Source organism: Hippoglossus stenolepis, chromosome 10 (assembly GCF_022539355.2).
Source record: "Hippoglossus stenolepis isolate QCI-W04-F060 chromosome 10, HSTE1.2, whole genome shotgun sequence".
Taxonomy (NCBI): domain Eukaryota; kingdom Metazoa; phylum Chordata; class Actinopteri; order Pleuronectiformes; family Pleuronectidae; genus Hippoglossus; species Hippoglossus stenolepis.
In genome coordinates, this window is record NC_061492.1 from 2,770,454 (window position 1) to 2,783,190 (window position 12,737).

The window sequence follows — 12,737 nt, forward strand, 5'->3', positions numbered from 1 at the left end:
CACGCTGCTCTCACGCTCAACAGATTCTGAAGGTCAGGTACACGGACTGAAGAGTGAAAGAGAAGTTGTGTGTTACAGAGAGAGAATGACAGAGATAGAGAGAGGAGTGACAGCGTGTGTGTGTGTGTGTGTGTGTGTGTGTGTGTGTGTGTGTGTGTGTGTGTGTGTGTGTGTGTGTGTGTGTGTGTGTGTGTGACTTGTAGAGCCGGAGCGTAAATCTGTGGATGGCGTAGTTTTAACGAGTCTCCTAACGATCCAAACGACCCCTGCTGACATTTACAGTCCCTGCCAGGGGGTCAGTGACCTCCCACCCCCCACCCCCACAGTCCTCTCTCTCTCTCTCTCTGTACCCCCACACACACACACTCTCTGCTATCCTTTAATTTCTATCATTCTCTCTTTTCTATTCTTTCATTCCCTCTGTCCAGTCAGACATAACATTCACTTAACTACAGACTGCACCCCACGCACACAAATATATATATACACAAATACATAAACACACATATACACGCGATGGCAGAACTGAATGTGTTTAATTTATATGTCTGCCGTTTTACAAAAAAAAACGTCGCCGCTGAGGAGCCAAATATTTCATCTGAGCTCCACAGGGCCACTGGCTGGGGTGTGTGGGTGTGTGGTCAGTAAACACAGACACACACACACACACACACACACACACACGGTTCCTGCTCTTTGTCATTACTCACTCTCGTTGGTCAACTTGGCGTCTTAAACATTTCTTCTTGCACAACATTTGGAAATGCCACCAGCCTCTGGAGAAATAAACAACGCCTCGCTCTGAAACAACATTATGGTCGACTGAATGGAAACACACACACACACACACACACACACACACACACACACACACACACACACACACACACACACACACACACACAACAGAGTGTCTCCTTACCTCACACATGTATAAATATAGTCCACAGTTTAAGATTTATTTAAAGGGACATTTTTATCCCCATTAATTTTTTAAATTATGCCATTTCATAAACCCTCTTTCAGTTTGTAGCATCATTTAAACAGCTGTCAATCATGTTCACCTCGTCTACTAACCAAGAAATGAGAATTCTCTGGACGTGATGGGGATTCTTATCAATTTAACAATCTGTTAATAAGTTTTAACTTGATTACTTTTTCAATTTATCCTAACATGTCTGTCTGTGAAGTTTCAAGGGCATGTTTGTCCTGAGCACCTGCTCATTTCTGACCCTGACACACACACACACACACACACACACACATTACTCTGGAAACCCGCCCCCACCACACACACACACACAACAACACACAAACACACACACACACACACACACACACACACACACACGAGACACAAACCTAAGTGACAACTCTGCAGCTCAGCGCTGTGGCGGCTGAGGAGGAAATCGTGCCATCTGCCAGTAAACGACAGTCATTTATCCCCACTGCTCGTCCATCTGTGGACGTGGGGAAGTCTGCTGGAGGCCAGGGGGCCGCTGGGGGAGACGGGGGAGACACGACGCTGGCCAGAGACGACTACAGGACACTGAGGCCTCTGTCTGTGGGCTTCACAGCTTTCCTCAGCTCAGTGTCCTGCAGAAACCCTGAGGTTAAAGGAGGATAACGGGCCCTGAAAGCTAAAGATTAGACGGAAGAGTAACTGTTACAGATGTTTTTGAGTTCTGATAGTTTCCTCTCTCTGTCTTTATTTAAACATTAATGACTAAGATCTTCAACTTGTCCTCAAACGTGGGATGTGTTTATAGAGAAGAGAAGCTTTGTGACCTCTTCTTTCTCTCTGGGCTCAGAGTGACGTCCTGAATCATTTCTGCAAATGAGAAAGGATGAGACCTTTCTTCAAACCCCATCAGCACACAAGGCGTTTCTCTGACTCACACATAAATATAACATTCATCCTCGTGCATTGCGCTGCCTGTTATAGACATCTCCCAGGCCAGTGAAGTCATTACTGCTCTTAGGTCTAAAGTGCAAATCGATCCTCTACAGCTGCATTTTTATGCCAAGAAAAAAAAATGAAATGTGTGTTTCGACCAGATTTGTTTTAATTTCAGGATTAAGTAAATGTCTGAAGACCCATTAAGACCATCACGCTGAACCACGACTGTCTGTTAAAAGCCAGATAATTAAATAGTTTTAAAACGACGACTCGGACTGAGAAGCTCAATAAATAAGTCCAACTTCCATTTCAACGTGCCGAGCTATACAAACATCCCTGATGGAGACACGGCTGCACGAGTTGCACGTTATCGCCTCACATCCGCTAAATCGTCACACCTTAACACGACAAACACAAGAACCTTGAGACCACATCCACCTCAGTATTTACACCTGGGGCTGTATTTGTCCACGTCTGTGCACGACCCAGGTTCACGGAGATCGCAGCCCGAACAGCCGCCACCCAGAGGGGGTTTAAAAAAAAAAAAGGCACTCTCTGCCTTTTGGCTGAAGTATGATGGGCTGTGATGGCTCCCTGCAGGGAAGGCAATCAGGCCGACAGAATCACAAGACGCTCATTGTAACACCGGGGTTTCAGATGAGAGGGAGCAGCGAGGGAGGAAACACGAGAGGCAGAAGCTACGAGAGCTGTCAGATCGTCCTGAATGTGAGACAGGTCCATGGAGTCAAAGTGCACGTTTCAACAATTAACGATAAGAAGCAGTAGAGTAGAGAATAACCCTGAATATTCTACAGACACAGACAGCAGAGTTCCATTTGTAGATGTTCAGTTATCATTTTGTTCATTTGTTCGTAGTTTTCTTGCAGCGTGTTAATGTGAGAGAGACGTTAGAAACTGTGCTACCACCCAAACATTTCTCTTAAAAAGAAAATCATAATCATTTTACACTACGGAAGTCACGTTAAATGAATGTTAACATGAGACCTAAACTCATTACAAGACCTAGTATGTCATGTTTTAACATGTTTAAGACTTTTTAAGTTCCTGCAGAAACCTTGTATTAATTTTTTATATTCTTTAAATGCAGAAAACTGAATAATGCAACTTTTTATTGTTCCTGAAGTTTTGACGGGGAACTTGATTTGGCCGAAGTGACCACATCTCAAGTTTGGACCCTGATTATTTCCTGATATGCACCACACACATGCAAATGTTCATGGAAACTGAAAGTCCTTGCACACACACACACACACACACACGCACAACTCACACACTCACACACACACACACACACACACACACACACACACACACACACACACACACACACACACACAGGGTGTCTCAGCTTGCATAAGACAGCTGGGTCCTCTCCAGCTCCTCGTCTTTCTTAACGCACTGCAGCGTGTAAAGTGTGTCAAAGACTCGTTTTAAATAACTCTCACATGAAAAAGAAGAAACAGGGAGTGGGGCGGAGGGAGGGAAAAAACAACACTTAGCGAGCGCCTCAGAAAAAGATTACCGTGCTGTGTTCGGGCTTTTTTTGCACAATATGGCGAGATTAAAGCTCACACCGCCGACGTTTACTCTGGATTGATCTCTGGGTGTTTCTCTGCCTCGAGAACAAAGAGGGAGAATCGCGCTAAGCTCAGCGAACCAACACAAGTCCAATTAAATCCTCCTCGTAAGACAGAGAAAGCCGCTGCCGCATTCTCATAAACAATAAATGTGCGTTTTTTTGAAATGCCCCTATTTGAAGTGATGAACACACGAAATCTGCTTATGCTTCCAAGCAGATTTCATATTAGCAGTGAAAGTGAGGAAATACTGGAGGAGGAGAGGATGTGTGTGAGGAGCTTGTGAACACTGGAGGAGGAGAGGATGTGTGTGAGGAGCTTGTGAACACTGGAGGAGGAGAGGATGTGTGTGAGGAGCTTGTGAACACTGGAGGAGGATTCATCTGAGCCGTGTTTTGTTTTTGTTGGAAAAACGAACTTTTCTTGTTTTTTATCCGACCGTTAACGTTTCAAAACCAGTGAAATTTCAACTCACAGCAAAATTCTCCCAGTTCAGAAGTTGGAGATTTGACTCGTCGATAAATCAACAATTGATTTCAACACTATGAAAAACCAACAAGGATCATGTGCACAGTGAAAAGCTGTTTCTTCATGAGCTGGATTTTTCTGAATGGTAAAAGGTCTGTGATTATATAGATCACACACACATCCATACAGTGCATCTATGTGCAGCACTTTCTCTATGACAAGGGGCAACTTGGGGTTCAGTATCTTGCCCAAGGACACTTGCAGCATGCAGAATGAGGAAGACTGGGGTCGAAACCACCAACCTCCTGGTTAGAGGACGACCGCTCTCCCCCCTAAGCCACAGCCAAGAAAACCCTGATCCCTTAAAGCACCTTTTCTGCTCAGGGAATCAGGTAGTCGTCTGATGATCACTTCTGTATCTTAGAATATTAAACCTTGTTGCAGGAGACATCACTGTCTGAGCAGCGGTATCAGAAGCATGAAAGTACAAGTACACTCTGCTTGATGTGGTTTCCTACCTGTGGGCTGAGCCGTGGGCAGCCGGGCCGGAGCGACGCAGAGAGGCAGGAGGAAGGAAATCCAGAGTGAGCACCACAGAGCCGTCATTCCTCTGGACGACGAGGTGAGACGCGGAGCAGCGAGGCCCGACTCAGACAACATCCTCCGTTCGCATGCTGTCCAGCAGAACGGCGGCCTCGGACGCCGCAAGAAACGATCCAAGGTTCCCCCGCCACTGACCTGGAAACGGGAGGAAACATCAATTACATGTGGCTGTGGGAGAAACACGCAATCAGAAACAAAGACGAGTGAGACAGTCAAACTGAACACAGGACAGAGCCGTGCCTCGGGGGCTGCACACACGCAGCCATTTTCTGACCCGACATTCCACACTGACTCCGAGGATTACGATGGAAATCCCTCTTCGCAGTTTTTCTCAGAAACCTTCTCAGAGCACCTGATCGTTAGGACGAGAGTGGACGAGCTCCGGTGTCGAGGCAGCTCATTAAAAACCCTCTGTGCAGAGAATTCAAGTTCATTAACCAATCACTTCGCTGCAGCGGGATTGGCCGATGAGAGGCAGAGAAATCACCAGACATTCCTTCCACAGGACTCGGCTCGACACGCTCTTCTGCACGGTTTAGCATCCGATTGACAGGGATTCACTAATCTTCCCGCAGGATGAGGAATGCCGGCGTCGACAGTATCAGCTGCCCGACGTGCCCGCAGGCTCGCAGGAGGGAGAGCGGCGACCATGGCGAGCGACGGCGGAGCGCCCTGCTCTCTGTTTGCTTAAGCAGGGAGAAGCTGGAATGCACCGAGGATCGAGGAGAAAGCTCAGAGAGGTGCCCAGAAAAGCAAAACACCCCCCAGCCCCCACATGCACTCACACACAAATCACCACGTTAGCTTGAACTTCAGCCGCTCTGTCCAGCTTCAGAATAGCTCTGGCTGTGAAATGACAATATCGCACTCAGGTCTCACGAACACACACACAAACCACCTCAGATTGCACACACAGAGGTGTATTGTACACACACACACACACTCACACAGAGTCCAGAGAAAGGTTAAGCTTCTGTTTTCTCCCCCGTGACCCACTCCTTGCTCAGCACAAAGTGAAGCCCGGGCTCCGTCTGCACATTATCGCTCCTCAACACACAGAACTTCACAACCCGCATGACGAGACAACACACAGACACACACACACACACACACACACTCCCATGTTCTCTCCATGCAGGGCGCTCTTCCTCCTCTCCTCTCCTCTCTCGGCCCATCCTCACTTTCTTACAACACAAGACGCCTACACGCTGCTGCGGTTTGTTTACACAGCCACGATAAGGCCTTCGCTCGCCAGGCGTGGAGGTAGCTGATTGCAGGCCTCTGTGATTTGAGACTCTTGTTTTCTCTGGCAGGCACAGACACAGACACACACAGACACAGACACACACAGACACACACACACACACACACATATAAAGAAAACCTCAGCTTTTTATGGGCACTTCACTCTGAGAGCTGCTTCAGATACGGATCTGTTTAGACAAGTAGCATGACAGCCTCTTGAGCCATGTGAGAAGAAATTGGAAAACAATGCCGGCGTCAGATTGAATAATTTGGTGACAGGTATTAGTTTCAACCACAAAGTGAATCCTTGAGTTTGAGAGCTAGAATTCAAGGTATTACAACGTGATTGACGGCGTGAAATTGAGACAAATTACAGGCCTGTGTGAGAGCAGGAGGCAACGTTGGCCCTTTCTTGGTAAAACCATAACCTCATATTATCTATTTTATGAAATATTGAGAACGAACGGTTCACAGGCTGAGCAGCCGACTGAAAAACACTTTGATTTCTCTTAACAACCTCAAGAAAGAAGAAGAAGAAGAAGAGGACGAAGAGGAGGAGGAGGAGGAGGAGGGGGCGATATGGATCCCGAAGACCCAGCGTCGAGTTCAAAGCCTGCAAAGTGTTTTCATGCTAATATTTTCTTAAAGCATGAAAGGGAAACACAACCATCGCTGGGAATAATACATGAATATTAATCATGCAGAACCATCTCCACATTGTAATAGCTCACAGGCAGAGGAGTGCTTTAACCGGGAGTTCAAGTCCCCGTCATCCCTCTCCGCCCTGTGAGGATCAATGTGTCACATGCTAGTCACACCTACTCCGGATTGTCGGTAATCTTTAATAATTAAGCCAGAGAACCAACAGCCAGGGCCGGATCGACTTTGTCATTTTGGGAAAAGGGGATTAGAGGGTTTTTTGGAGGGGCTTTTTTTGGGGTGAGCACAAGTGCAAACAGCAGCCGGGCGGAGGGCAGGAGGGGGAGAGAAAGATATAGACACACAAGAGAGTAATCCTCCGTATCATCCACTCTTTTTCTGGTGGTTTCTTTCTTTTGTTCCCCACCCTCTGGCCTCCATCACGCTCCTCCGCCACCCTCGCTCTTCACTCAGCCTCAGGTGAGATATTGATCAGCAGAGCGAGCGCAGCACTTTAAAGCTGTCAGGGCTGCGGGGGGGGACGCTCTGCAGGCCGCGTGGACTCGAGCTGACACTCAGACGGACGGAGTAACACACAGCTCGGCCTTGTGTCCTGTGCTGCACGTGCACAAGATCAACAACATCTGTCCACACATCTGTCCTCTGCAGGATACAGAGGACGCAGGAGGACGCTCGAGTTGAGTCCCTCTGGATGATTTATAAGAAATACTAGAAAACCAGCTCTAGAACCTGCTGGTGTTCCCGGCCTCTCGCCCAGTCTCAGATCCCTCTCGACCCTCAAAGGATAAACGGCAGGTCTGGACTGTAAAACTACAGAACCACTAAGATGTGGGTCGTCTTACTCACCAAGTGCTGAAGACATATAACTGTCTCTGGGACGATGAACATATCATCAGACACCACGGGAAATTAAAATGTTCGAAAGATTAACGACGTTGATATGAGCTCCATTTTATCCGTCTCATGGTTAATGTGGTTTTATTAGGACTTTACAGTGAAGCCATGGGGAAAAAGGAAAAACCATTACGTACTATAGTAACACTGACAACTTTCTTGTTATTTGAATTAAAGGTGAAAATGGTGATTATAACTGAATATCAGAGACATATTCTAAGTCACAGGCGTCCCACAGTTATAAAACCACAAGATATTAAACCCATAGAAAGGCCAGACAAGGCCACTGCTGCAGACTTTGGACTTTAACCGTGGATATGGTGTTTGTACATCACAGAGATCGGCTTCTCCTCTCAAATCTGACAACTTGGAGCCAATTAACGCACAGTCCTCCTCTTTGTATTAGAGGAGAAGAAAGAAAAGCTGCACGCAGCGCGACGCTCTCAGGCCAATTTCTCTAATGAAAAGAGCCAATCACAGGCTCGTTTGGAAGCGAGACGCGTCCGAGGCTCGGCCCTGATTGGAAAACGCGGCAAACTGGCGTGCGCTATTTCTCGGGTCAATAGCTACAATTAATTTGCAGCATTAGGGGCAACTATTATCACGCGCACGCTTGATTTACGGCATCGAGATTTAATAGACTAATGAAAACACAAGTCCCAGATCTCATTTCAGCGCCCCCCCAACCAACCATCCTCTCGTATAGCAGGATGTAATCCGGTGATTTTCTCCGGTGATGGTGCAAAGCGGAGTGGCCAAAATCACCATGTGAATCCCATTGGAGCGCGTGCGTTTGAAGAGGATCTGAGTGATGTGCTGCGGAGAGAGAGAGAGAACGGCACAGCTCGTTCATTCAAAGGCAGGAAGGGGTGGGGGGGATCTGCAGCTTTCTGGAGAAACTTCAGAGATGATCAGGAGCGCGGCGGCTGCTGCGTAATTCATGTCTGCGCTCCGAGCCCGGGAAGACGTCACTGTTGCAGTGAGGAGAAAAGGCGTGTTCGTCCCGACGAGGAGCGGATATTTGACTTCGTGACAGTGGAATGAAACGTGGAACCGGTTGATTGATGATCAGCGGGAATCGAACTCACCTCAGACGCATGTAATGAGCATCTCCGGACCCTCCACATGCACAGAGAGCCGTGCGTAATCACACCATTCTGAAACCTGTGGTCTCTGCCTCCGGGTTTCACATGTTTTCCCTCATTCCAGGAATTTTCTGGACACCAAGTATTCAAATCAAGTGTTTTTAAAACCGAGCAGGACGTGATGGATCTCAGGTTTTTATAAATTTGGAGGAATTCCTACCGCGGGTTTTAGAGAAAATAAGGAAAATGTGCTCGAACAACTTCCAGTTCCAACAATAAACGTGTCGCTTTTATATTTCTGACCCAAACACATTTATTTTACAACGTGCGTAATTCCACACACCTGCGCCACACGCGAGCCACCGCTGCGCACTTTCTCCAAAGCGAAGTGATTTATAAAAAACGCACAGATTGAGTCCGTGTCGCAGCTGACTCCGGCCGGGACGCACCGGTTACGCACGGACCAAGAGACGGGCCAGACGGAGCTCTCCTTCCGGGGATCGGTGCTCCGGCACCGCCGCGGGGCTGCGGGTCCCTGCGGCTCCTCCACGCGTCACTCGCAACAGCCCAATGTGTCCGACGCACATCTACGAGGAAGTGAAGCCATTTCTCTGGCTTAATAATAATAATAATAATAATAATAATAATAATAACAGGCTACTTACCCGAATTATTCCGTTTGGACAGTAAACCTGAGTCGTCCAGGTGCCACCGAGCATCCAGAAGAAGAAACTCAGCTTTAATTCTCCGGTAAACTTCTTTCAACCCCCCCCCACCCCCCCCGCCCCCCAAATAAACTTCTCTTTAATCCGCAGCTGCTCGTGCGTTCGAGGAGCAGAAACAAGTCCGGAATCCCCGTCACGACCTGACAGCTCGGGTCCTGCGCTCGGGCACCGCCGCTGGGGAAAAAGCCAAGTTCGGCACTAAATCCCGGTTCCCTGCGCGCGCTGCGGTCCAACGTGTCCAAACGTCCGGGGCGCGTTCATGGTGTGGTGCGCGGGGGGCAGCGTGGCGGAGGCGCACGGGCGGGCACAGCTGTCCTCTCCTCTCCGGTGCGGGTCCCGGGCTCAGTCGGTGCGTGTGCGTGCTCGCCTCGGAGGATCCAGCTCGGACTGGTGGCTGCGCTCCTCCCGCTGCTGGGAAGTAGGAGCTGAAGCGGAGCCGCAGACAAGCCAGAGCCGCGGAGCACGGCACGGGACTTCCGGGAGGGACCTTCACAATAAGGACTCATGACGCGGTGACGCAATGGGTTTGTGAATGGTTTTTTACTACAAAGTGCGAATAAAGTCCAAGTTAAACCTGCGATGAACAAACTCTGCAGCAGGTTTCAAAGAAGAATAAAGACTGAATACATTTTACCTCAGCCAAAAATCCATGTTGACAATTAAAGGTCAGTTCTATTCAGTTGGATAACATGACTTAGATGTTATAACATGTATTAATACGATAAATAGCCAGTTTGAAGATCTTAAAATGGTGAAGCTCTTTTTATTTTAGTTATGTTCTCTCAATCCTTTGACAATTTGCTGATGGTGTAAGTCAAACGATGAGTTTTGTAAAATATATTGTTGTATAATTTGAATACCCAACATGAAACCGGCAAAACAAATATGACACAATTATGAGTAAGTAAAGAAATTCAAATACTATGGTGGGTAAGAACATTTGTTTACACTATTTTATTTTATCATATATATGTTTTGTGGATGTTTGATTTACTTTCATTTCGACTGTTTTGTAATTTTATTCCTGTTTGGGTCATTTTTATTGTTTGTGGCTCGAGACCTTTTCATTACCTGATGTATATTTAATGTTCTGTTGTTAAGAACTTTGCAATAATAAAGTTCTTTATTATTGTTATTGTTATCAGTCGATGAAAGAACCATTCAGACTGGACTCTTATTCTGAAGGATTCATGTACGTGTGTGTGTATTTCTGGGTCTTGACGCATCCCCCCTGCTCCTGGTGGCTCCTGGTGGCTCCTGGTGGCTCCTGGTGGCTCCTGGTGGCTCCTGGTGGCTCCTGGTGGCTCCTGGTGGCTCCTGGTGGCTCCTGGTGGCTCCTGGTGGCTCCTGGTGGCTCCTCGCTCCAGGTTCCTCTGCCTCCTCCGGGACGAGCTGCAGCAGCAGTGGGGGGGAGGGAGATCAGATTTCGGCGCACCGCCCCTGCGGCCCCGCTGGAGGCAGCAAGTGACGGATGGTCCGAGCGCCTCCCATCTGGCCCCTCACTTAAAAAACCCTTTAAGTGACTCCTGGATGCCTGAGCGGTCAGTGGGGGCCAATGAGGGGTTTGGGGACCACGAGGGGACATGGAGGAGACTCTAGCTCGTCTTTAAGAAGTGTTCGATGTCCAGAGAAAGTTATTGTGACCGGAGAATTCAAAGTTCTCCTCAGTTATCTCCAGAGACGCCATGGGGGGGATAAACCCTGAGAGAATCAGGGGCCCCTGAGCTGCACAGGGGCCCTGGAACATGTCAGTGGTTAGAGATTAGATCCTCAACCGTCAACAGGAGTAAAACCAGAAAAAACACTATTCACAGGAAAAACATTTTGCATTTTCTATATTTTGTTTCCACGTATCTATTTGTAATTTCATTTTTTCTTTACCAAAACAGAAATGTGATAACAAAAATGTTTTGCTGGAGTTCCTGAATGTGACATTTAGAAAAAACTCTTTCAATGAAATCATTTGTAAGGTTATAAGTTCCGTATCCAACAATATATAAAAAGTATAAACTTTGCTTTTAACTGGATCCAAGAACATCAGAGAAATCTGTGTTCCTGTGAGTTTTTATTTCTTCCATTGGAGGAAAGAAAATCATTCTCTCTTGGGTTCAGTCGATCCAGTTGGTAAAGATGTTTCCTCTTTGTCATTCAAATACAATGAACCCTATTTATTGTGCTTTATTTCTGTGTTATTTGTGTATATTTGTTTTTCAAATCCAACACAACTTCCCTCCATTTGTTTTTCACACTTCTATCATGCACGTGTTAATTGTCACATGTTAATTGTCACATGTTAAACACTATTAAAGTGTCAACTGTGTCATTTTCACTCAGAATTACCTGTCAATCATTAGTCGAGTGCAAACAGCCCTGAACCCATATTTGCCCAGTGAAACCCGAAGTGTGCCGACAACACTAAACTACAACCAGCCGTTTAATCTGCAGCCGTTGGGCTAATTACTGCCGCCATTACAGAGGCGATAGCCCCCGAGGTGTTTGAACAACACCACAATTACTGCCATCTCTTCAAGTGTGTTTTGAGAGGGCAGCTTTATGACGCCATAAAGCAGAGCGGCCCTGTGCTGAGTGACTGTGAGGAGGCTGCTGGAGTGTGCCGCTGTCGTCCACGTGTCCGACCAGCAGAGGTGGGCTCCTCGCCGTGATTTGTGACGATCTGCGTCAACACGTCGTAAATGGTGGCAGACGGAGGAGAAAAGCACCTGCAGCATCAGGTAGATTAGACCTTCATCTTTTTCTCTTCTCACACTTTTCCCACTGGGATACTTTAAGTTCTGTCATGCATGTGATTCTTCATGTTTATCACCTCCACCAAGGAGGTTTCGCTTTCATCGCGGTTTGGATGACATTTAGTAAGATTTCACAAAAACTACTGAATCGGTTTTATTGAAAATTGGGACACGGGCCAAGGATGAAAATCATTCAACTTTAACGGCGGGGCCCCAGGAACTTTCTTTCCTCCTCTCTCCTTTGCATAATAGACTTGGTCGTATGTCCATATGTTTTCTTTATAAATAAAAACACTTGAATGCTATTTAAAAGCTGTAAAATGAATTTTAAAGTCATTTACAGTCATTTAAAATATGATTATGTCTCTTTTCTTTGGGCCTGAGTCTAAATATTCTTGCTAACATTTAAAGAAGAATAGTTCCACGGTGGTGTTTTGTAAAAAGCTTCTCCACTAATTCAGCATTTAATCAACTGAGTGGCTCAAAGGTAAAAGACAAAGACAATTTGCTGAGGTTATAAACAGGATTCATCCACTTTAAACTGTTTATGTTTTATTGTTTTACAGCATCAAGTCGACGTCAATGAAAAGCTCTGAATCTTCTCTGTGTGTTTTTCTCCTCAGATTTATGGTCCATTCCTTCAGACGTGTCCCACAGCCACAGGTGATATGGACTGGTTCTCATGGGAAAGCCAAGTGGAGAGACAACATTATTAAAGAGGAGGGTCGGCTGGTGGTGGTGGTGGTGGTGGTGATGATGATGATGATGATGAAGGCCGGGCTCCATGACCCTTTGGACGACAGCGCTCTGTG

The 12,737-nt window shown here is 46.8% G+C and overlaps 1 protein-coding gene across 6 annotated transcripts in view; it reads right to left on the minus strand.

The window, feature by feature from the left end:
- fgfr3 (fibroblast growth factor receptor 3) overlaps positions 1–9,602 on the minus strand; it is a 66,710-nt gene extending 57,108 nt beyond the window's left edge. For all 6 annotated transcript variants that reach the window (XM_035167870.2, XM_047341625.1, XM_047341624.1 and 3 more), the window contains exons 1-2: positions 9,119–9,602; positions 4,485–4,704 (exon numbers count right to left, since the gene is read on the minus strand). In XM_035167870.2, the coding sequence (XP_035023761.2) occupies positions 4,485–4,704; positions 9,119–9,172 (274 nt within the window). In that variant the 5' untranslated portion in view covers positions 9,173–9,602. The remainder of the gene's footprint in view (positions 1–4,484; positions 4,705–9,118) is intronic.
- Positions 9,603–12,737: the final 3,135 nt, after the last annotated feature.